The sequence below is a fragment of the Macrobrachium rosenbergii genome, chromosome 1 (genome assembly GCF_040412425.1).
Source record: "Macrobrachium rosenbergii isolate ZJJX-2024 chromosome 1, ASM4041242v1, whole genome shotgun sequence".
Taxonomy (NCBI): domain Eukaryota; kingdom Metazoa; phylum Arthropoda; class Malacostraca; order Decapoda; family Palaemonidae; genus Macrobrachium; species Macrobrachium rosenbergii.
Window position 1 is genome coordinate 54,529,630 of NC_089741.1, and position 25,341 is coordinate 54,554,970.

Consider the following 25,341-nt stretch of genomic DNA (forward strand, 5'->3'; position numbering starts at 1 on the left):
AATAATTGTGTGATCCTCAAGAAATCTTACAGAGCAAAGGGAGATATAAACTACAGTCAGACTTTTTTTTGAAGAAGACATACCCTAATATACAGGGTATATCTGGCAAAAAATAAACAATTAGATCTTTTTTTCATGTCTTTCATAGCATTCCCTCATTAACAGAGCCCAAATATTACTGTAAAGGTGAAGACAGTAAGAATTTTAAATCCGGTATGTTAGGGGATCTGTCATTACAAAATATGACTTTTTCTGAATTACAGGAATGGGCTCTGCCTCATTTGAAACTGATTTCAATCCTATTCACGATGCTTTACAGAAATAATGAAATTTATGTAGTATGTTGAATGAAAATTTATCATCACTCTGTCAAGACACATCCCAAGTGGGGTATGTACACTTTAAATGCAAACTTTGAAAATTGTTAAAGACTATCTTGGAGGAAACCAAGAGAACTGTAGGGCAAATGCAGGAAGCTCATAAAATAACACAATGCAAAATATCTTACAACCATAATGAATGATACTTGGAGTTTACAGTACATTTTACAACTGTTGCACCTAGTTGCTTATTTTGAAACTAATGTAAAAACAACCATTAAGATTGTGAGACTGCAAGCATTTTATTTAAGATAAGTTCTCTACTTTGTGTAAATATAAGCTCAGTATTACCTGCTTAGTTGTGTGCTTCTCATTCACAGCAAATGTTTCCCTAGAGACAATATTTATTATATATGTTTGTATTTAATTTTGTTATATGGTTGAATTTTTTATTTTCTTTTTTGTAATGGGAAACAGAATGTTCCAGGTTACTAAGTGTTGTAATATATTTCATTCTGTAATGGGAAAATTCCAAGTTACTAAGTGTTGTAATATATTTCATTACATGGCTCACATATCTGTAAAGTCTAACTTGGTACATAAGCTACCATGCTAGTTCATGTTTATTTTTGCAGTTCGGTTTTTCCTATTAACTTATTGGAGCTATATGGCTAACCACTGGTAAAATATTCACATAAATCCACACACGACTTTTTGCGTACTCTTGCTGACGAACAACCAGACAAGTGAACTGAACTAAATACATAACCTCCTTGGCAGACGCAAAAATAACAGCAAATTACTTTCTAATTTCAAGTAACTTTACTTTCAGCTCAGTTATTTCATTTATCAGTCATATTTCATCCAGCAAAATTTCCTCTTAATCTCTTTGCAAACCATCATTTGAGCAGATCCCAAACATTTGTATATACTTATGAGATGATGAATGACTAATTAAACCAAGCTTGAGAAACCATGCCAATCAGTTAACATGTGTTAATATCAAAGCTCTAACTGCAAGGGAGAGGGTTTATGTTTATATGAAAAAGGAAAGTTTAAGAATTGAATTAGTTATCATTGTAAGTTAAAGCATAACATTTATAGGGTCAGTCCATTGTTATTAAGAACATTTTAAACAAAAACAAACCAACATTAAAACTTACATTTAAACACTATAAATACTACAATACAACTGATTATGTACAGCACTGCCTTAACATAACTACAATGCCTACTATGCAAGATTTAAAAATAAATAAATAAATTAATATGACACTTGTAGGTGTCTTTTTAACATATGATTTAGAAGAAAAGTTGATCCGGTCTACACTAAGAAGCCTTAATAATAAAAATAAAAACTATTACCATTAAAAATACTTTTAGTTTCAGCAACCTTTTATTAGTATATTGCCTTTACACTATATTACTACTCAAAGAGCATAAACACTGAGTTTAAAAAATTTAACCACATTGCTCTTTACCTATGAAAACTTCAAAGACAATAGTGATGTTGCATTTCTCTCTTTACAAAAAAGCAGGAACAACTGGAATAGCTGTGTTAGACATAAGGGAAAGTTTGGGCCATGAACAAAATACTAAGAGTTTTAAAAACCTTTCTCTTCAAAGACACCGATTTACGTAAGTACTCAATACCAGACCGAGCTGCTTCCAGACCTTTCAAAATGAAGAGGTGAAGGACTGTCATTAGTAGTCAAAAGCACTTCATAAGCAGTGGGTCCCTTGATGGCTTAAGTTTTGTATCTAAATTTCTGGTTTATAGTAACACTAACCAATGGTTGGAAGGTATGAGCAACCGAATATATTGGTCTCCATGATGTTAATTTCTTTCTTACAATTTTATATGTCCTTAAAAAAAATAGATATCATTACAGCATCCCAAGGAAGGAGGAAAATGCCATTCACATACCGAATCAGGATCACTTGGACACTATATTAATATGCTGAGATGATAATGTCACTAAAAACATCTTAGCATTTGTACCTTACGGGAAATATAATTTTCATGATAGGACAAAGATGTCTGACACTTTATGCCATGGGCTATTACAAAGATCATAATGGTGACTTTTTGAACACCATGTTTTTATAAAATAAAAAAAAAATTTTTATACAAATCCATCATTCATATCTCACCTTATTTCTATGGGTGCAGAAATCCCTGTCTAACCTGACTCTTATCTGCAAAATCGTCACTGGGAATGCTCTGTCCTGCCCACTGGTACTTTCTCCACATTTTTCTCTTTTTTGTAGAAAGGAAGAGAAATATGCCAGGAAGGGAAGAGGACAGTCCCTATATGTTTTGCTCAAGCTGTCAGTTAAGATGTTTCAATCCCCTGGGGTCCACACAAGACACTTTACTGCTAGACAAAAAAGGGTTTCACAGTGAGAACCTTCTTGATGTGATGTACACTAAGACCATAACTCTAGAACATTATTGTCTCTCCACAGACCAGTGTTCCACTGCTTAGACATCTATGAGGCGAGAGCTTCAACTGTCCTGGCTTCATTAACATCAGCATACACCCTTCTGCAGATTAATTCTATCTCACCACCAAAACATCTTCTGAGGCCATTACTTGGTAATCCTCAGGCTTGGATGATCCAACAACTATCCAGTCCGCTGAAAATGAAGGGAGCAGACCCACAGCCAGTTGTAAAGAACAAACTTCTCTTGAAACACTTGGTGACAAATGAGAACCTGCAATGACTTGGCATTCAGATGAAATGCTCCTTTGAAACTGCTCCATAACCTTCAAGGACTTCTTGATCCAGTTACTGAAATGAATTAATGAGGGTGTACCAACTCCTTCCTCATCAAAATTCATTTCTTGGTAAGCTGTTAAGTCAAACTTTACATATGATCTGGAGGACTAGGAGTGAAATAGTTGAAGAGTGTCAACTGATGCCTCTGCAACTCCTCCCTCAAAGAAGCCATGACCAGCCAGTCATCTAGAAAGAAATCTGAATAAACTTGAGGGAAAATCACCAAGTGTCCCCTTTCCCTGACAAAATGAAGGTATTTCCTCTCCAATAAACCTCCTTGCCAACTCCAGTATCCATCTGGAAAAGAACATCTTGAGTGGGATGAAATCGTTGACTGGGCTTTCAACCTCTTGATGCATTTAGGATGATGAAGAGGTGGCTGTAGAAATCAAGTACTTTCTCGATAGCCTACTACTTGAAAAATGATCAATCATACCTTGAACTGCAAGGCCCGCAACCTTTCTGGTCACTTGAATATGATACAAAGGTCACTGGTTGATTGGACAGGGGGCTTGGTTCCAGATAAGAAAGGGAATAACTGTACCAAATAGCATCAATGACCCCAGACCCTGACCCTGATCCCACCCCAATAGAGGCCCAATTCATCTAGCAACTCTAGAGGCAAGCCCCACCAAAGGATACAATATCTACGAAGGAAGCCAACACTCATCTTCTCTGACAAAGAGGGTGAGGTTTACTACCTTGAAAATGTCTACTCATCGCTCTTGGTTGGAATGCAACATCTCTTTGAAGTTATCTGGGAATGATGTTGAACACTCAGCCAAAGTTCCTAATGAGTCCAAGGGGCTGGTGACCCCAGCTTGTGCAGGCCCACCTAGGACAGGAGGCTGGACGAGTCCTTGAAGGCTGCATACCTATTTTTCAGGACCTAGTTTGTCAGCAAGTACAGCACTTTGTGGATGAGTAGAATGACAACACATCTGAGAGACAGGATTACTATCACTGACCAAAAAGAAATCATTAGATAATAACTGTATTCACATAATTGGTAACAGACACTGAGCGAGAGAAAAAGCAGCCAAAAATAATAATATACTAACCATTCAAAACTAAAAGACAGGTTACTGAGTACTACAGTAATATGGTATTCCAAAAGGGGTGAAGAATAAGCACGTTCAAGATAAAAGTGATAATGACCCATCCCAAAAAGATTCATTTAAGTTACTAAAACACAGAAATGAAAATGCAGATGATTAAAGCAAAAATTCACTGACTGAGCCAAGAAGAGGAAAGAAACAACCATATCTTAACCCACAAGGGGAAGGTGTCAAAACCAACACAATACACATGAACATGAAGGGACTAGAGTAAAAATAATGAAAAAAACGCTGCTGCTGACAAAGGTAATCCTGGTGATCCTTGCAAACCAGCAATGTTAAAGTTTACTCCATGACATCAAACAAAAAAGCCAATAAGTGGAAGAAGTACCTGTACCAGTAGGGAAGATACAGCATGTGCAGTGAAAATTTTATGGGTCTCATTTGTTATGTCCAATGACATTGGGATAACCACATCCAGAGAAAAGGGGTGACACATGATTAATGAGTTGTGATAAAAACAACCCTCAACAATTTAAAATAGACTGGTCATGTACCATGTTTTCTGGCTCTAGTTACCCTTTCTTTTGAACCCTGGGTACTATTATGTCATTGCATTTGACATTTCAAAGGTTCATACACAAAGCCCTGTCAACTGAACTCCAACTCAAGTTTTAACATCCTTTAACAGAATTATTTCAGGGTTCTTAAATAACACGTACTCTAACTTTCAAACAGCACAACATAAGGAAGAAATACCCCAATCTTGTACAGGCAACAAGCAACTGAGGTGTAAGGGTAGGAACATCAGGAAAAACATGCTGCTTTTATTAAGTTACTTCTTGTTCTACATGGCCCTTGGCTTTTCAATTTTTGATCTTCCTGACGGTCACTTTAATCTCTTCATCTGCTATGTTTTCCATTGGTTCTTTATTGCACCAACTCCTTCCAGTTCATTTTCATTTTCTTAATCTACATTTAACTTATGTGTATGTTTGTGTCTATAAAATTCCTTCTTGTATTTCCTAGATGTTTACCTCATCATTTCATCAATGACCCACAATTCTTACTTTCTTACTCAAGCTTCCACTAAAATATGAGATCGTGTTCTAAGTATCATAACAGAAGCCATAAAGGTGAATTTACATAGTTTCTTGGACTAAGACAAACAAAGCTTTGTGGAGTTTTGTAATCCCTAAACAAATTCCCTTCCTTTTTCTCAATTCTCATATCCTTCAGTGTTCACTGCTAATATTGTCTGAGAATGTGAATTCAATCTAAAATATTAACATATCTACAAAGATCTTTATGCCCACCAGAAATGTGTCATACAATTCCATATAGACATGAAATTTACTGGTCTTTGATAAAGTACAATCAAAATCTATTGGAAAGTTTTTGTTCCAAACATTAAAGGAAAATCCTATTCCATTAATTTAACCAAATACACTTAGATCTAAAATAAAAAGAATACAGTAATGAAGTGATAAATAAATTTATAGCACTGCAGTGTAATAAACTGGTAACACAGCACACCAAGAAAAAAGTAAAAACAGTGTCTCTTGGGCTACTCAGGGATAGCAAGGTACAAGGATGTCTCATGAAATTAACCCACTCCATCAGGTGCAAAGATACACCTTGACATGCCAATGACTGGCATGACTTGTGCAACAAATCTTCCACTAAGATCCTTTACTCGCAATCCACTGCTTCTAAAAAGCTTTTGATAGGGGTACTTGTTTAAGTAAACTACAGCAGAGAGGTTGTAAAATATCAGCCAAACCATCTTATCCTTTACATACTCTTGAAAAGTTAGTAATTCATAAAAGGCAAACAGTAATTTTTTCATCAACCTGAAATAACTTACTGCCTCTACTTCAGCAAACTACTGAAAGGTTGAGATACGCTTCGAAGACCATCAATGCATTTGTAAACAATTCAACACAATGTGCATGTGTAATGAGCTCATATGATTTATCAAAGATAGTTCTTAGGCACTCCTCTGTCAAGACTTTCATCAGTTATGAAATATCAGACGGTGAGATTATACTTTTGGAGCTGCTGCCAAAAGATTACCACAGGAGCTACATTAAGAGGAAGAATGTTATTTGACACTTCCTAAAAATAGTCAAAGATTCTTTGTTGTGATAATCTTTATCGGCTTGATCTGGTCATTCACAAAGATGAACAGGTCACCAACATTGCAGGCCTCTAAATAGGAACACCTGGCTCCTGCACTTAGGAGTGATAAATGGGTATCCTACTTCTCCAGTTATAAAATCATTCCTTTGATAGTACTGTTTGACAGCACTTAAAGATGAGACGCTGGATAGAATAACACAGAAAAATAGTGATCCTGCACAGCTGAAACAGGCTGGTGAAATCTGAAGACAGCTATTAACAGCACTGCTTGCTGACATGATGCATTGACAGTCAGACTACTATCGTTCCTCTATCTGCTATACAAAAAACAAAAGACTGTTGGGTTTGGGGACTTTCACTGGGTTTAAAAGTGGGAATGCAGCCAGTACATATACCTGGCTTTATTTAATGACGATAATTTCTTTTAAATATTTTCTTACATGTAAATCCATATATGGAACTAAAGTAGACAGCCTATGCAGAAACTACACACCAGTCCTAAAATATCAAGCATTCTGACTCAAGCTCTGGTTGAACTGCCAAGCAACTGTAATTCTAAGAAGATCTAAACCTCTGAGATGTTAAGCATTCCAGTACATTCTCTGTTTTCAATTACAGTACTACATATTTTGGGAACTAATTTCTATGAAAACTTTTAAGTCAACCACTTACAGCAAAAGGAAATACTGTACTGTAAAGTATAAGGAATACTACCTACAAAGAAGCAAGAAAGTTGTTTAACAGCAAACTAACACATCATGATACATCAGCCAGATCAAATAGTTAACTTTACCAACCACACATAACGACCTGAGTTGTATGGGCATACAATCTTACATACATCATGAATAGCTGAGTTATGGAAAGGAGGATGTAACAGAGATTTTTCTTTCAAACACTGAGGCATAGTTTAAGATTAACCATTCTGAACTAATAAAAGACAGTGTTCGAGTACAGTAAATACTGTAAGTTGAAGTGATGCATAAGCTAATGGGGAGCCAATAATAAAAAAAATAAGGCACAAAATACAGTACTAATAAATTTTAAGCTCCAAACAGATAATAAAAAAGCCAAGACAATGCATTATTGCACACCTGACTAAACCAAGATGTTGTCGAAGGAGTGTTGTCTGGTACGATGACTGAAGAACTGTGATCTCTCTACCAGTGTGGTAAAGTCAGGATCAAGAAAAAATATCAATAAAAATAAAACTTATCTTAAAATTCCCAGACATTATTTAAAAGTAAAATAACCTGTGACTTCTATCATGCAAGCCTTCATCTTCAATTTTCCCTTCATATGGCACTATCCAAAACTGAGGTAACTGCCACAATAATACTAGCACAGGTAAATGAAAGGTAGGTAAGTTAATTGGGTAGTATGTACCTGTCTTATTAACAATAAGTCATTATTTGGTTGTCTGCACATTACTTTCTGTGATATCAAGTGATCATTAAATTTAAAATAGGATATGCTCATTTTAATATACCTGTACAAAGTTACGTCACGAATTTTAGACAGGTCCCTACACAAATACAAATTTTTCATAATTCTGTTTCATCACAACCTTATAATTTAAACAAATCTGTGGTCTCCAAATACCCATGAAACTTCTGTAAGAGCACCTGTAGCTCTTTGACAGTACTCAAGGTTACAAAGGTCACTAGCTCCTTTATTACTTTCTATGGCAATTGATTTATCTCCTTCATTCATCTAAATTCATTTGTTGATAGCAGAAAAATATTTGCATTGCTGGCTACAGCGGCATCTTCAACTTACTAGAGGGTAGTCAGCATGAATGGTTATGTGTTCTTATGGTTTGTTTGGGAATACAAAGCTGTCTCTCCTCCAGTTGAGTTAGTTATCAATCAGAGAGAGAGGAAGGAGGGGTGTTACAAAATATATTTACACTAAACCTAATTTGCTTCTGTTTGCTCTTGTAAATTACAGCAGAATTGTTATTAAAAGATTTTCCTGCTGTCCTTGCTCCATGTTTTGTCAAAGCTTTTTCTACCATACTATAGCTGTATACTTCAATAATATTAAATACATGTATACACACAACAATTATTTGTCTAAATTTTCCCTTCTGAAATTAGGGGGGTCTCATATGCCATCAAATATGGTACATCATGAGCATGGTAAGGATCAGTAGAGACCATGTATTTTACATGTGTGCAGTAGGATGATATTCTATTCATACACTTTACCACTTGCACTTCCTAAGCCTGTTTACTATACTACAAGCAGTGTCTCAGGGACTGAGTTCAATGCTCTTCTTAACAGGTCCTACATAAAGTACATTTGTTTTTTGGGAATAACTTTGTTCCCAACAAAAGAGGTAACATTCAATGGAATTAGTTACTAAGAAAGATGATTCTGCTTGTTCCCTCTTCTAACACTGCTCAAGAATATGCTCTTTGAACTATATTTCAGTCAAAGTCAAGAGGAGGTTGGTTTCAGATGCAAGCAAGTTGTCTGTGCAGACTTGGGGACATTAGGGAAACAGAATATATACAATATGATGTGTTCAACAGTATTTTTTGAAAAAGAATGAAAATCTTGTATGACTGAATAAATAACAATCATACATAGCAATGAAAGACCAGTATTGATTACGTACTGTCATGAGCAATGAAAATGGGTGAATCAATATTGTTTATAAAACCAATAAAATAGATGAAACAATATTGCTCATGAAACATCATCCTCTCTATCTAATTTTAACCCTGAAGAAGAATGACCTTTTGCTTCTGAATGACAATAATGCCCACCTAGATAACTAACGCACATTCAAGTGACTAATGCAGTTACGTCAGTTTTGGATGTTCTATTGCGTCACCTACTGGCACATCAAAACAATTAAAGCAGGAGAATCTGTGTTTGCAGCAATACATTTCTATTTCTTAATTCTGCTTTTATTTATATCAAAATACTAAATCTAGACATTCAATTACCAAAGTAAGAAAAAACTACAAAAAGCTACATCCTACAGCTGTTTACCATTCTCCAACTATTAGGAAATTACAGCTTTCCTTTCAATACAAAAACTTTTGTTAGACTAACTAACTTAGTATCTGTCTATTTACACTTCTAGGAAACAGTATGAACTAAAACATAAAGGTTCAAAATAACAAAACCACTCATTAATAAGAAGTATCAACCAATACTGTCCTATATCAGGGATTCCCAATCAATTAGGTACAGCAAGAAATTAAAATTTTAAGATTTCATAACTTGAAAAACTATAATCTGGTTTGTATCTTATGTTTATATCAACTAGCTTACACAGTGAAAGCAATCAGATCCAGATTTACTTCAGGAGGACAATTCTGAAACTCAGCCTTAGTAAGAGTTCACTCAACACATCATTTCCTATGGAAAAATATAAATCAGTAATGCCTCATACAGAAGCCTTGACAATTTTGAGACTCTTAGAAAGATAAGTGACAAATTTGGCTTACTCCAAAAGACTTTAACTTTAGGATTTTGAACAAGCCTGAACTTTATGAAACTCATCGGCCAAATAAGGTCCTGAATCTCCTTAGTAAGGCTGTTACACCTCTGCCATGGAAAATGCGTAAAAGAATCTGGTTCCATCCCGACTCTCAGGTAAAATGCTCTTCCTTGTTTCTACCACCACCAACACTACACTGAGTTGATTCAGCAAGATAAAGGTCCTCCATTAAGGACCAGATTTGCTTCACACAAATCAAAAATGGTAGATATTAGTGAAAAAGCCGGCAGCAAGTCATCAAGTCTGGAAAGGCCTGAATAAATATACATCTTCAACCCTACAACATTTATAAAGTTCATCTTAGATTGTTTAAACTGGAACACATGTACTGAAGCTCAAATTGGGATTATTTGATTACCTTTAATACCATACCATAAAACTCTTGCACAGCAGAGTTTTTAACAACCTACTCATATTAATGGTATCATTAGTTAGACTATAAATATCTTCATTTGTTTCACTTTTCAAGCTAGACCAAAACACAGGTTGTGAAAATCCTGCAAGAATATTATTATCCCAATTTTCATAACACAAAAATTGACAAATAAACTAAAACACAAAGGTTAGGAAAATACTAACAAATGCTAAACCATCATAAATACACTTAATTTCAATTTCACACATCAGCTGATATAATTTATGCAGTGTAAATGGCAACAAATTTTTAAACCCGTCTTCTTTTGACAAAGCTGATGACATACAAATGGTGTCTACTAATGTTCCTGGGAGTTAATATCATGTCTAGCAATGTAGAAATGTTTTAAACACTAAAAGATCCATACAATTGATTTTAATGCTGAGAAATCTCATCTAAGTACTATGAAAGAATTTTTTGGATTCAAATCACCCTTTAAGATTGAAAGGGTTAAAATATTCATCTATAGATAACTCACACATCTTGTCAAAAGCAGACAGAAATACCTTGTCATTTTCTTGAAACCACAATCACTATAACCACAGCCTTTTTATAGCTATGGAAGTCTTCTATATTTTGCCAAAACTACTGAAGCATTAAAAAGGAATTTCCTAAGACACTGCCCGCAGATTTACCTCCCAATAACCTCTCATTTTGTGCCCTTTAAACATTTACAGCTTATCTTTACTCCCTCCCCATTAAATTGTTGGCTATATGGTATGCCTTTAGCTTTGCCTCCCATGCAGAACTTTATGAGACTAAAGAATGACACTGCATCAGAGTGACACACAGACTGGGTCTCTAGTCACTGAAGACCAAGAGGACTACCAGTATTGTTTGATCTGATGTCCAATGGACTTCTATCCATTCTAGCTCGGGTTTTAGCAGTACCCAGCCTTCTCCCTCCAACTCTAAGACTACCTCTAACAATTACCATTGGTGACCCAACATAAGTCTCTGGTACTTCTTCTAGAATGAAATGTCAGACTTCTGTCTGTCTCTCAAGGTGGAGACCATGCTGGCACAGATAATCACTTATTAGCTAAACAGTTGCCTTCAGTAAAAAGCTGCTGTAACAAGAGAGCAAGTTTACACTTCCTCTTCAGACTTGACATTTTGCTGGATGAATTTACTTCTGGTCATGTCTATGCCTAGTTCACTAATCTGATTACCTATTCTTCATTGGAAGGAACAGTACCCAATTGTCTCCCATTCTTCTTCAAGGAGGCACAAGGTCCATGTCACTTTGTGATCTAATCATACTCATTTTCATTAGAACAGAGGCAAACAATGTAGAAATCATACCTATATTACCCAAGAAGGTAAGACATACCAGACAGCCACAGTCTAGCAAACAAGATCTACCTTCAGAGTAGTGAGTTCATGCAGATTTGTGAGGTCCTGTGGCGCTTATGGGAGATGCCCCTTACAGACCTGTTCAAGAACTTCAACTGCAAGTTGTCAATTTACTGGTCAGCTCAACCACAACATGTTGTATAGAGGGACACATGTCTTCAACTTGGAGGAGACTGTTACTTCAACTGCATTTCCTAAAATTTTAAAAACTTATAAACTGATATAACTTTGCACCTGGAGATAATCAAGTATTGTTTTCAAGGCAGATGATTTGCAGAGAAAACAGCTACATCAATCTTCAAGTCTTATGCAATAACCTCAACAATTACCTGCTACCCAGCCAAGTGCAGATAATTTAGGGACTGGTGTAGGCACTGGGCTGTAAATCCACTTGACACCCGCACTCCTCTAATCACTGATTTTCTTCTGCTCATCAGGAGAAACGAAGCTATCGTTCTAGCCATCAAGGGTCAAGGAGGGGCTCTAACTCTAGTCTTTGAATTTTTTCTAAAAGACATGGATTCTTTAGTTGATCCATCTCTGTTAAAAAAAAAGCCTCACCAAATCTCCATATACGGGCAGTCCCCGGTTATAGGCGGGGTTCCGTTCTGGGTGTGTGATGATAACCGAAAATTGCCGCTAACCGAAAATCGGCGATTTCAAAATATCAAGCGCTGAAAAGCGCCAATTTTCCAGTTGCTCAGCGCCTCTGTTAGGTATGTATCAGCACCAATACCTAATTATCGGCGGCGAGTTCCGCTTATCGGCACCGATTTCCTCTTATCGGTGCCGATAAGCGGAAATCGGTGATTTTTGCCACAGAAAATTGCTGATTTTCGTCGCTAAACAAGCGCCGTAAAGCTGGATCGCCGTTAACCGAGCCCACCGTTAACCGAGCCCACCGTTAACCGGGGACTGCCTGTAAAACCCTTTGAAGGCTTCATTTCTAAATCTTACGTTGAATTTTCAGATAGGACAGAGTTAAACATTTTTTCTGATAAAGTTATTAATTCCAAAGGCTGGACTTGGCAGGGCTGGGCCTTTGTAGTGGTCTCTGTAGCAAAAACCTAAACAAAAGGCAGTAAAAACCTCTCCAATGCCTTCACCTTTCTTACATTATCCTCTGTTACCACTAGTGGAGAGGAGGTTCTTCTGTGACCAGTCAAGAGCTGTTCATCACTATCTCAGGAGTACAAGAGATCTCAAAAGTGACTTACTTAGACTGTTTGCCTCAATAAGCCATATTCATGAGCATGTCATGCAGAACACTGTGTCTCACTGGCTCAGGCAGATCATACTTAAAACATACAAGTGTGTTTGGATGTGAGATAGCAGATATGGATTCCAGTCTATGAAATCAGAGCTCTTTTCCCTTCTGTTACTTGTATGTGGTATTCAGATATCACTTCATTTTAAATACAGCTACCTAGAGGTACCAGTCTACTTTTCAAGATTTTATCTTCAAGATTTGACACACAAATGGCTGAATACTTATTCCCATGGACCATTCTAGTTTTACTTGCTAGGAGTGAACAAATATGTCATAATTCTCATCATCTTCTAAAACTTTCAACCCTTTCATTTATTAATACACTGACTCTTAGAGACAGACCTCAAGGGTTAAGCAGCTACCTTTTACATATATAGTATCTAGCTGTGAGTACTATGTGATCACCTACACTTAGATGGCACCTTATTTTACATACTTAAGAGGCTCAGCCTTAATTAACAACCCTCTACCCTGACCTATTCTATCACCATGGAATTTCCTTTATCCTTCATTTCTTATTTGTCACCATAGGGCATTCAACAGCTCAACCCTACCACCAAATAAAAAATGAAGTTTTCCTCAACAAAACTAATATTGCAATAACACCTGAACACCTGAATTAGCCTTAATCCACTAGCCCAAAACAACTCTCATTTACCTGTCCCACTGGTGGAATTTTACCAGCCAGCATTACAGCGCTGCAGGTAAAATCTGTCACTTGAGCTACCATAACAAGCGGTTGCAGCGCTGACACAGGTGTGCGCCCGACACGCCCGTTTTCATCAACTGCTTTATTCAAGGTCAAAATTGATGTGGGGATAGGAAGTGAATCATTCAGGTGTTCGGGTATGCATCTAATATTAGTTTATTATGAAAACTTTCATATTACAATACACTCCCTGAACACCTCAATTAGCCTGATTAACAACATTTAGAGGAGGAGGGATCAATTCTATTGCATGCCACTTTGGCAACCACAGAGATGGTAGCTCACCAATCTGCTCTGCATAAGACACCCATTTAGTCATACATTCACCATATCAATCAATGCTTTCAGTGAAGAGACATGTTGGAGAGTACTTTGATTGACAGCCAGGTCAGTACTCTTGGTCCGTCGACCTCCCATGTGGCTATTCATAGCCTCTCACATATGGTGGGAAATGAAGCAGTGTGCCGAGCCGCTGATCCTCCAGATAAGGCCCGAGGATCGACGAGCGGAGATATCTCAGTGCCCGACGAAATAACCTAGCCTACTAGAGCATCCCCTTGGACTCTCGTAGAGAAACTATCAAAGACTAAGATCTTAAGCGTACTAAACCTAAGTTCATGTGATTATACTATCACTGTTGCCTAAGTCTAAAGAGTAAAAGGAATTCCTTTATCTGGTTAACCTAAGAATCTCCTCACTAAGTGAATACCACCTCAGCTAAATGAATGCCCCTAGATAATAGACTTCGCCGCTAACATGGACTAGAGAAGAACCCTCCGAACCTCCGCACTAAGCGAATACCACCTCAGCTAAATAAACGCACCCTAGATAATAGACTTCACCGCTACACGTGGACTAAGAGAATAACCCTCCGAACCTCCGCACTAAGCGAATACCACATCAGCTAAATGAACGCACCCTAAACAATAGACTTTGCCGCTACACGCTATGAGGTGAATTGAACGTGTCTAAGTAAAGAAGGTAAACACTGAGATGGACTTCCAAATAGTTGCTTCCAGAATAGATGGCAGTGAATAATTCCTGGGAAAGGAAGATGAAGTGGATATACTCCGAATACTGTGCGGTCAGGGGCTCTACAGAGCTGAAACGACAGAAGAACAACCCTAGAGAAGCCTGGAAATCACCTCCCTCCGAAAGTAACTAATAGCATTCTTTGACAGTGGACAGGAAGGATTCCTAGGATAGACAAGAAGTGTGTGCGGAAGAAGACGGAGTTTCCCAACCTTTGATAAATAGACTTTAATGCTCGCACTGAACATAAAGATACCTCTGCTGGATCGCCAGTAACGAACACTTGCAGATAAAGAACTTTAAACGAATGAGGCAGAGTTTTAACCTCTGACTCTGTCTTCGCCGCAAATTCTGGAAGACAGACAAATACGTATCATTTCTCACATAGGAACCCAACCTAGAAACTGCCTGAAGCTTGCCCAACCCCTTAGCTGAAGCTAAAGCCATAAGCAAAAGCAACTTCTTAGTCAGTGTCTTGACATTATAGCTTTAATGGGTTCAAAGGCAGGGAACGAAAGAAAAATATTGAAGTACTTCCAATGAGTCCCACAAAGGGGGCCCGAGTCGGCAAAACAGGACGTTCAATCTTAAAAGAACATAATAAATCATCGATTATCTTACTACTTGAAACTTCAGGAATGTGGAAACTAATTGTACTGCTAATCGTTGAGCGGTAGTCAGCAATAGCCGAATACGAAAGACCATTGACTTTCTGAAGGAATAAAAGTAAATCAGCATTTTGGCTATGGAAGGTCTAGAGATGGAATGACCTTCCTTACGACACTAACTTCTATACCTTCTCCAGCTGAACCTGGTAAGGCTTACGGGTTGACTTACTCAAGCTAAATGAAAACTATCTAGACACAGCTTTAGGGAGTCCAGACTGTTTAGCGGCTCTCTCTACAGTCGCCCTGCAACTAGGTACAGCACGCGAGGGTTTGGATAATAATAGTGAGAATGCGGTCATCAGAGAAGTTTCGCATGGGTAGGGACATTGGAACTTCCATAGGGAGCTCTATGAGTTCCGGAAACCAAGCGTGTCATGGCGAGCAGGGAGCTATTAGAGTCATAGTTGTCTTGACACTCTCCCGCAATTTCCCTATTACCTGATGAATGAGACCAGATGGAGGAAAGGCATACACCTGTATGTGATTCCAATTTGTAACGTCACCTCAGTGCCTATCGTCATGGGGACCAGCATTGGTGAGAAATAAACCAGAAGACGATGGTTTAATCACGTCGCGAATAAGTCCACAGTTGCTGGCCACTTCCGGAGAACCTGACATATTACTTCCAGAGCCAAAGTCCACTCTCCCCCCAATACCTGATGGGAGCAACTTAGCGAATTGGCCCATATGTTGAGACTCCCCGACATAAATTGGGGAAGAAGACACTTTTCTTTCTTCGCACCCTCTCAGGACTCTCTGTGCTATAGTACTGAGTTCTGTTGAGCCTGTTCCCCCTCCGAGTTCTTAACATACAACACGGCAATTACGCTGTCGCTAAACATAGCCACTACTCTGTTGCGCACCAGGACTGAAAACAACTGAGGGCTTCCTTTACAGCCTTGATTTTCCCGAAGATTTATCGACTCCTCTCGTTCCCGAACCCCACCCCCGCCAAGAGGCCCGAGGCCTGGGTTTCCACCAGGGTTGTTTCTCAACCTTGATCTGAGGCATCTGTGTACAGATGAACATTGGGAAGAGGGGAGTCAATAGACCTTCCCCTTGTCAGATGCACTTCTGACTACCACACATGATCCAACAGGCAAGAATCGCTCCCGCCTACAACGGCGTTCTCAAGGTGGAAGTCCCAGTGATTCCTGAGACATACCTGAAGAGAGAGTGCATCTGGACACGAGACCCTGGAATTGGAGACAAAGAGAGAGAGAGATTCTCCTAAGAGCTTCTCAAGTTGGTACTGACTGTTCCCTGCTGGACGGGAACCCTTCTATCTGCTGAAGCACCGACTGGATCCTCTCCAGGGTTGTGAAAACCCTCAAAGGAAGAGAAAGAATCCTCTTATCTGAATAGGTTAAGAATTCCATAGAATTCCCTTGCTCTTACTAGCTCCTCTAGAGAGGAGGCAAGGATCAAGCAATCGTCTAGATACCTCAACACTGTATCCTCGACGATGCATAATTGCCAACACCGGAGACACGAGTTAGAAGCAACCACGTTTGTCATACTGGCTACGTCATCATCCTTGAACAAGAATTAGCTAAGGCTAATGGTGTTCTAAGCAATCCCTCTTATGAACGTCCGGATACTGAGAGGAAGATGACCAAGATAGAAATTTTGACTTTCCTCGCCCAAGCGTCGTGAAGCGAAGCCAAAAGCATTAAGCCTGGTGGCCAGACCCCTCGAGATAAATTTATTAGGCTGCCAACAGCCACGGATCTGAAGGGACATAGCCGTCACTCTTTAGAACCCCATTATAATAAACTTGACAGCATCCAGAAAGAGTGCGCAAGAGCCTCAGTCTGATTGCGCAACACATCCTCCAAGCACCTGCTTCCCTAACAGAAGTCGCTACGAGCCGAGACGACACCGGACTCTTAAACAGGATTGCATTACCAATTCGTTGAATGGCAACCTGACACCTGTCGAAGGATTACCTCGAACTGCATAACGTCCTACGCGGAGAGAGAAGAGTGCTGTCTATTAGAAGCCACTACTGATGTTAAACGAACGTCTGCCTCCTCCAAAGCCTGGCTAACCCGATCGAACCAAACCAGCCAACACGAAAAAGAGGCAGAAGCTGGCTTAGTATCATAAATATCCTAAAAAAAAAACTGAATTGACTAAATCCGGAGGTCGCTCTTGCAGCGAGGTACAAAGTAACATACTCAAGCATCGTCCATGTCGATTACTGCTGGCAGAGGACATTCTAAGTCCCGCCAGAATCTCCTGCACCTCCGGATAAGAATCCTGTTCCGCGCGTCGAGCGGTCTAAGACCGACAAAGGAGGAGGCATTGAGCAAGCCGGACAACGATGAAGAGTCATAAGCGGACCACCTAACCAGAATGCTAGCACCCACCTAGTGGGCACCCAGGCTGAATCCACACAGCTGAACCCGCCGGGAAGGAGGCTGAACCAATAAAAAACCCAGAGCTGATTCCCCATTATTGCAAGGGAAGACAAGTGAAGTAGCCAAACCCATTTGCTAAATCCTGGGGAGGATCATAAACAAAACCACTTGTGGAGGGACGGAAGAAGATGAAGGAGGAGGGGGAGAATGAAAGAGGTAGAAGCTACCCTCAGAGTTACGCCGTCGCATGGCGATAAGCCACGGACCGCTCGAAGAAGGTACTGCAAGCCCTGCCAAAACAGCGGAGCGCAAGATCGAACTGGAAGCGACAGGAAAACCCTGTGAAATACCTGATACTACCGGAACAGCCGTTTGAAGCAGAAGCAAGAGGTGCGCATACCCGAAGGGATGGAACATGAGACCCCTGTGGCCAAAATCTGCCGAAACTGGGTTTTCACCTGTCCGCAAACTGCTCCTACCGGAGAAGACTGTGCTGAGGAAGGAAAGTAGGGAGGCAGAGGAATAGCAGACGCATAAAAAAGAAGTTACCTGAGGGGAGGAAAACCAAAATCGAAGGAGGGAAAACGGAAGATGCAGAAGCCGCACTAAAGGCAGGAGCAGAAGAAGAAGAGGCCGAGGAGGACACTGAAAAGGGAGCAACAGAGAATGTGGGGGCAAGAGATGAAGCAACAGATAACCCAGAAGAAAACTTAGAACGAAAAGGGCAGAAGGTATACACCGAATCTGGCCCCCCTCAATAATCCTGAAACATATCCGACATGAATTCTGGACACTACTGTGTCACACACTCTCTAATGTTAGAGAAAACATTAAAAAAAAAATAACCTCTCACCATAGGTCTGTACCATCGAAAAACCCAGCAATCGCCTTATATTCCATACATCCAATTGCAGGTCCATGAAACTACTTTAGAAGCCGAGAAAGGACACAGAATTTGCCTTACTAGATGGAGGAGTAGACAACACAGGGAAGGGGGAAACTAAAGTAGGAGATTTAGAAACAGTCGGAAGTGAGTTAGGAGCAAAAGCAGAAGGATTCTATCCCACTGTAACTGAAACATTTTCTTGAGACTGAGCCAGACCAAAAAGAAGCGATGAAGGAGAAACTCTTGCCAGAGCACAAAAACCACTCGAACCCGAAACCGGAACCCGTCCAGGAGAACGTCTCTGCACCCTTAATACCTCCTCCTTACTACCAAACCCAAACCTATCCTCCTTTATCCCACCTAGATCTTGATCCTAACATTATCAACATTAAATTAATCAATACTACAAGGGGGTTGGGGAAGGACTCCTTCACTGCCTGCTCTGCGCCGAGGGGGCCGGCAGACCCTACCCAATCGGAGGCTTGCGGTTCTGCCATTACCCTCAGCACCCGTTAGTGCTGGTTCTGGAACAGGCAGGGGAGCTGAAAAGGAAGAAGGATTAGACATCCTAACACTACTACTATCCCTATCTGAGAAATGCTGAAGAAGACTAGCTATTAAATTTTCCATACTATCTGCAATCCTGTCCTCTATCTGTTTGACTACCTCTGAATTCGCTAAATCCATCAACTGATCTGTAGCAGAAGCCTGAGACACCAGAGGCAACGAGAATCTGACTGACATCTGCTGCCCTTACTAGCCAAAGACTTGCAATGACGAATGTAATACTCCATCTATTGTGCCTTCCAATTGGAACATTCATCGCAATGAGTCTGGACATCACATTTAACCTTCCTACATACCTGACAGACTGTCTATCGTGTCTCAAGGTACTCATCCGTCTCTGGCAGGAAGAAGAAACGATGAGCTCCAGCATCCACTCCACAGTCGTAGGGGCAGTCGAGGTCGACGTCAAAGCCGAAGGAGCGGTAGTAGAAGGTGAAAGAGTCCATGATGACCAATCGAGACTGGGAACCAGCGAGTCCAATTCTAAAAGCCGTTCCACATCGAAGATATCCAGAAAAACCAGGAAAAGAAACTGGTAATTACAATCCAGGTCTTCACCAGAGGTCCAAAATACAAAGAGAAGTTGGGCAATGGGATTAAAACCTCGCACTGCAGAAGGAAACAACCTTCCAGCAGCGCGAAAAAAAAGGAACTGACGAAAAAGGGGCGTGTCGGCACACACTTGTGTCAGCGTTACCAACCGTTTGTTATGGTAGCTTAAGTGACAGATTTTACCTGCAGCGTTGGTAACACTGGCTGTTAAAATTCCCACTATAGTGGGAGGGGTAATTGAGAGTTGTTCAGGCTAGTGGGATTAAGGGCTAATTCAGGTGTTCAGGGAGTGTATTGCAATATTAGTTTTTTATACCAACTCATCACTCATATACAAAATTCCCTCAGTCTCCTTTCTAAATCTGAACTTCTCAGAAAGAATGGTCAGAAAATGATGAAAACTGGAATTTTCAAGCACTGCTTGCGCAATAGTTACAATCACTATTTCTGTCTGTTGGGCAGAAATCTGCAGTGTCTGGGAATACTCAAAGACCACTAGTGTCTACCCGTTCTTTGTCATCTTTCAAATTTAACAATCCTGTACTCGGAGAAACAGTCAGGCCAAGTAAAGGGAACAGGAATAGCAGTTTGCCTGAAAGTGTCTCAGTAACACTTAATGGTACTCAGATTCCTGCCACATCAATATGCTTGGTTCATGGTCATATTGTGTCACTTAAAACTGTATGGAACCCCTTTTCCAATAATCAGCCTCCACATATCGATATGAATCTCTTGATTTTCTAGTAAGCTACCCAACACTTCAGAGCTACAATTCTACTGTTTTGATGTTTTAGCTTAAAATGTATGAATGAATACTCATCATATATCATCATGCAATACAAACCCAATCAGTCATGGGGCTTTGTGTTAACTACTTGTACTATTACCTTTGCACATTTACCACTATACTATACAGTACATGACAATGAACACAACGAAGCTAAAAGTTTATGTTAAGATAATTATCATTATTTACTTCAAAGGTTATAATATAGGGATGAAGCATAATTACTAACAGCAGCTATACAAATGTTTAAACCTCTACATAATTTCACTAATTTCATTAGTGAAGTAACTTATGCATTACAACAGTAAAAGCATCTTAAGGAAGAAATCAATTTACATTCTTCATGTATGGTACATGAAAGTAAAAGAACTGAAGACATAGACCCTGTGATGGAAAACATACTATCCATCAATACACTCTCCTACTTTTTTGTCATATGCTTATAATTAATCTTCTCTACTCATGTTGCTAAGAAATAATGGAAAGCTAGCCAAATTTATAAAGTAAATCACCATGAATTCTAAATCTTAGAATAACAACCTGCATTGACAACTATATCTACATAAATTCCAAACAAATGCTCAAAATCCTTATTCATAAAATCTCAACAATTTTTACTCTGTGTTTACTTATTATGAGAGGGGGGAACTACACAAGAAACCAAAGGCAAAAACAAAGAAATTAGTAAATGGAATGGTTAACTAGTGAGAAGTTTTGATACAACAGAAAGAGAAGTAATAAACTCTTGGAAGAAACAACATTAAGAAAACTAGAAAAAACTGAAACATGGGAAGAACTCAAAAGACACTCTAAGTAGCACCTCATTACTGAGATCCAAAGTTTACACTATGTACAGGCAGTCCCTGGTTATCGGCGGGGATTCCATTCCGACAGCGTGACAATAAGCGAAAATCGACAATAACCGAAAAAAGGAGATTTTCCATGCCAATAAGCGTTGCTGGACAAGCACCGAAAAACCAGATCGCCGATAACTGAGCCAGCCCTTAACCGGGAACTACCTATATATGTAATCCCACGTTGACATAATGCGTAACCTACAAACTTTTATTTTTAAAGGTTAATGCAATGGACGACATAATGACCTTATCTACAAGAAGTCAAAATGAAAAAGATGAAGGACGTAACAAACAGAAAAAGAAACTGAGTTTAACTTCCCGAAAAATTATAAAATTTACAACTTTCAGAACATATAGACTAAAAGCCTCATAAAAACCAGAATCAGGAAAACTTCCAAGACCTACAAGGAGCATAAAAAAATCACTAAAATAGCCAACCTGGGAATTACTACCTTCCATTCTACACAGTTAAGTATTTATTTAACGAAAATACACTAAATTAAATTTCTATTTAACCTTTAGGATGTAACAGCAAACATGATTTTTCACCATGTCAGATAAAATAATCTAATTATAACACAAAAATTGTGCACTAAAGATGGATGCATCATTTAGCACATACTCAAGTTTATAACCTGTAAACTTTCTGTACAAATATAGCCTAATAACTAAAATTTCTAAAACAAAAAAAAAAAAACAGAAAATATAAGTTTACTTCATGTAATATATTTAAAAGAGAATAAAAGTACTTACTCTTTCTTTTGTACTGTTTCCTTATAAAACATTCGATCTTCCTTTAGCGTGTTGATAAGTTCTCTCAAACTTGAGCGTTCTCTTTCCCATTCTGCCTCTCTTCCTTGTAATTCAGAGACTTTTGCCTGCAAAAATATAATAGAAAAATATCTTAAAAACATCAACCTTTATTTCTACAACTTTCATTTTTGGAACTACAAACTACTGTATTGTAAGAATTATTCATCAAAGTGCCCCAAAATTTTAACATTATACCAATAAATCAACATTGCTTCAACATAGTACTGTAGCAGCAACAAGTATCTGGCTCCCTCATAACCTGTTAAATCCTTATCATGACAATAGACATAGAAGTAGCTCTACCTAGAAGCTGATTCTAGTGATGGCTACAGCTACTTGGGGCAGCACTGAACATCTAAAATGAACAGCACATTTTTATCAAGGATTACAAAATATACAGTACTAGACCAGTATGTGACTGATCATTAAATACTAGAGAGCTTAAAATTTTCCTCATCCACTAAGGCAGCTCTGGCATGAGGTTGTAGATTCTTGGGAAGTCGCATACAGGCAGTCCCCAGGTTACGTCAGACTCGGCTTACGTCGCTCCGAGGTTACATTGCTCTTCAAATTCATCAAAAACTATTTCCAGGGCTACAGTGTTTTGTCACCAATCTGACAGAAGACTGGAACTTTAATAAGGCGCCAAGACGGCAGAATGGTAAAAATTTGGAGGTTTTTTTATGAAAACCTCAATCAAAATGCAGGTTACATTGTTTTCGAGACACCTAAAGGATTAAAAAAGACATGTTTATGATAAATTAAAGTTTTATAAATATAAAACTTACCAAGTAATTACATTGTTTATAGTTTCACTCGCCGGCAGCTTAAAAATTTTGAAATTTGCGGTAGTGCTAGTGTCGGTGTAGGTGACTAGTCCCCGCCCACTTTCGGGATAGAGAGGAGCGACTTCAACTGCGTGATTCAATTGTTTTTGCCCTTCTTTCCACATGAGGGGAGGAGGGAGGGCTTAATTCGTAATTACTTAGTAAGTATATATAAAACTTTATCATAAAAATGATATTTTCATAATAAAATAAATTTTTGAACATACTTACCTGGTAGTTATATATATAGCTTAAGTCCCTGACGTCACGGCAGAATTTAAAAAACTCACGGCAATCGCCAATCGGTAGTCAGGTGAACCACCTGTACGCCCTCTACCCAGGTACCTGGAACCATTCAAACTATTCCTCAGATCTTCCATGCCCCTAGTCTCTAGAGGGGAGGAGGGTGGGAATTTAATTATATATAACTACCAGGTAAGTATGTTCAAAAATTTATTTTATTATGAAAATATCATTTTTAAACATCTAACTTACCTGGTAGTTATATATATAGCTGACTGACACCTTTGGTGGAAGGTCAGAGACAGCCAACATCATTGGAATTATAATATAATTAAAGTTGCAAAACAACTCTAGGTTCCTACCTGTTAGGAAGCTGACTTCAATGTTTCCCTCATTATGTCTGCATTCCTTAAGAGATCAGCGATTCACCCAGGGGCTGAAAATCTCTAGGGGGCTGTCAACGGTGTATAACCTCTATGTGACTAGACCTCCTCTCAATACCCTTGTTCCAGTAGCTACCAAGGAACTTTCATCCCAATGATTGCGGAAGACTGCATCAGTCTTCACAAACAACCATAAAATTCTCAATTCAAGGAAAGAAAAAGGAGTATTGGTTTATGGGATTGTAGGGGTATTCCCTCTCCACTACTGAATTAGATGCTATAAAACAGACCCAGCGTATAACGTAATCTTCGTATAATGTTTGAACTTGTTTTTAGATAGTGAGAGGCAAATACTGACTTGCTTCTCCAGAAGGTCGTGTCCAAGATACTCTGCAGGGACCTGTTCTGTTTAAGTGCTACTGCCCTGACCTCATGCGTCTTTACTTTCAGAATCTTGTGGTCCATCTCTCTACATTCCATGTGTGCTTCTTTTATCAACCGTCTGATAAAATAAAACAGAGCATTCTTCGACATCTGTACAGAGAGCTTTTGACTGAGCACCAAAGCCCTTCTGAATTTCTTCTTAAGTCCTTTGTCCTATCCAGGTAGTGCCTTAGAGCCCTTACGAGAATAGGACTCTCTCTCCTCCCCTGTTATGTCCGTTAGATTGAATCTCGAACATTCTGGGCCAGAGGTTGTGATGAGTATTCATTTTTGCAAGGAATCCTAGTTGCAGTGAGCAGATTGCCTTGCCTTGTCTATAGTCTATATTCTTGTTGAGCATGTATCTCACTAACTCTTTAAGCTGTGGCCAAACTGACCAGAAAAGAGTTTTCATAGTAGTCCTTGAAGATGTCCTCTGTAAGGGATGAGACCTACTCCCCTATGAGAACCTCAGGACCACGTCTAGGTTCCATGCTGGTGAAGTTCTCTATGTACAAATTTGGGTTACAGAGATATTGGAAGAGGACACATGGTTGTCCTTGCCATCCTCTAAATACCTCCCACTTGGATTGGTATACCTTAATGGTGGATAACCTCCTTGTTCTTACGATAGCGCCATGGCTGCCTCTTGAAACTTCTAGCTCTTGTGAGTTTTTCCGATGGTCGAAGGCAGTTACTAGTAACGCTTGTAGGTTTTGGTAATATCTTTCCAAGTGGGGTTGTTTGAGTAGATCTACTCTCTGAGGAGGTAAGCTCTAGGGATGTCCACCATCCATTCCAGTACCTCTGTGAACCAACCTCTTGTCGGTCAGTAAGGGGGCCTGAGGTCATTCCAGTCCCCTCGTGTGACACAAATTTTCAGTACCCTGTGTATTATCTTGAAAGGGGAAAATGCATACGTCCAAGTTGGACCAGTCCATCAGGAGCGCGTCTGTATGTCGATCTCGGGATCTGATGGGGGAGGCAGTAAGTTTCCCGTCTCTTCGTTGGCGCTGTGGCGAAAGAGATCCATGCACTGGCGTCCCCAAAGTGCTACATGCTTCTGCAGGCGTCTGATGTAGCGTCCATTCTGGTTGAGAGGACTTGATTTTCCTGCTCATAATGTCCGCCCTCATTTTCTCCCCTTGAATAAGCGGGTTACTAGTTTGACATTCTTCTCCTTTGCCTAGAAAAGAAGTTTCTCTTGCTGTCGTATAGAGATCTGGAGTGGAGTGCCCTTGTTTGCTAATGTAGGCCAGCGCTGTAAGTGTTGTGGCGTTGACCTGCACTCTCTGTTCTCTGGCTGTGTTCGAACTCCCTGAGGCTAGAAGGATTTTGCAGTTAGTTCCTTCTGGTTGATGTTTCACTT

The 25,341-nt window shown here is 39.3% G+C and overlaps 1 protein-coding gene across 21 annotated transcripts in view; it reads right to left on the reverse strand.

Annotated features, from left to right (window-relative positions):
* The window catches only part of LOC136837769 (IQ domain-containing protein E-like), a 143,427-nt gene that overhangs the window by 53,414 nt on the left and 64,672 nt on the right, over positions 1–25,341 (reverse strand). For 18 of the 21 annotated variants that reach the window (XM_067103267.1, XM_067103284.1, XM_067102963.1 and 15 more), the window contains 2 exons: positions 22,037–22,161; positions 7,399–7,464 (listed from right to left, as the gene is read on the reverse strand). In XM_067103267.1, coding sequence (XP_066959368.1) covers positions 7,399–7,464; positions 22,037–22,161 — 191 coding nt within the window. The remainder of the gene's footprint in view (positions 1–7,398; positions 7,465–22,036; positions 22,162–25,341) is intronic. The other 3 variants (XM_067103285.1, XM_067103085.1, XM_067102867.1) reach the window with 1 other exon arrangement.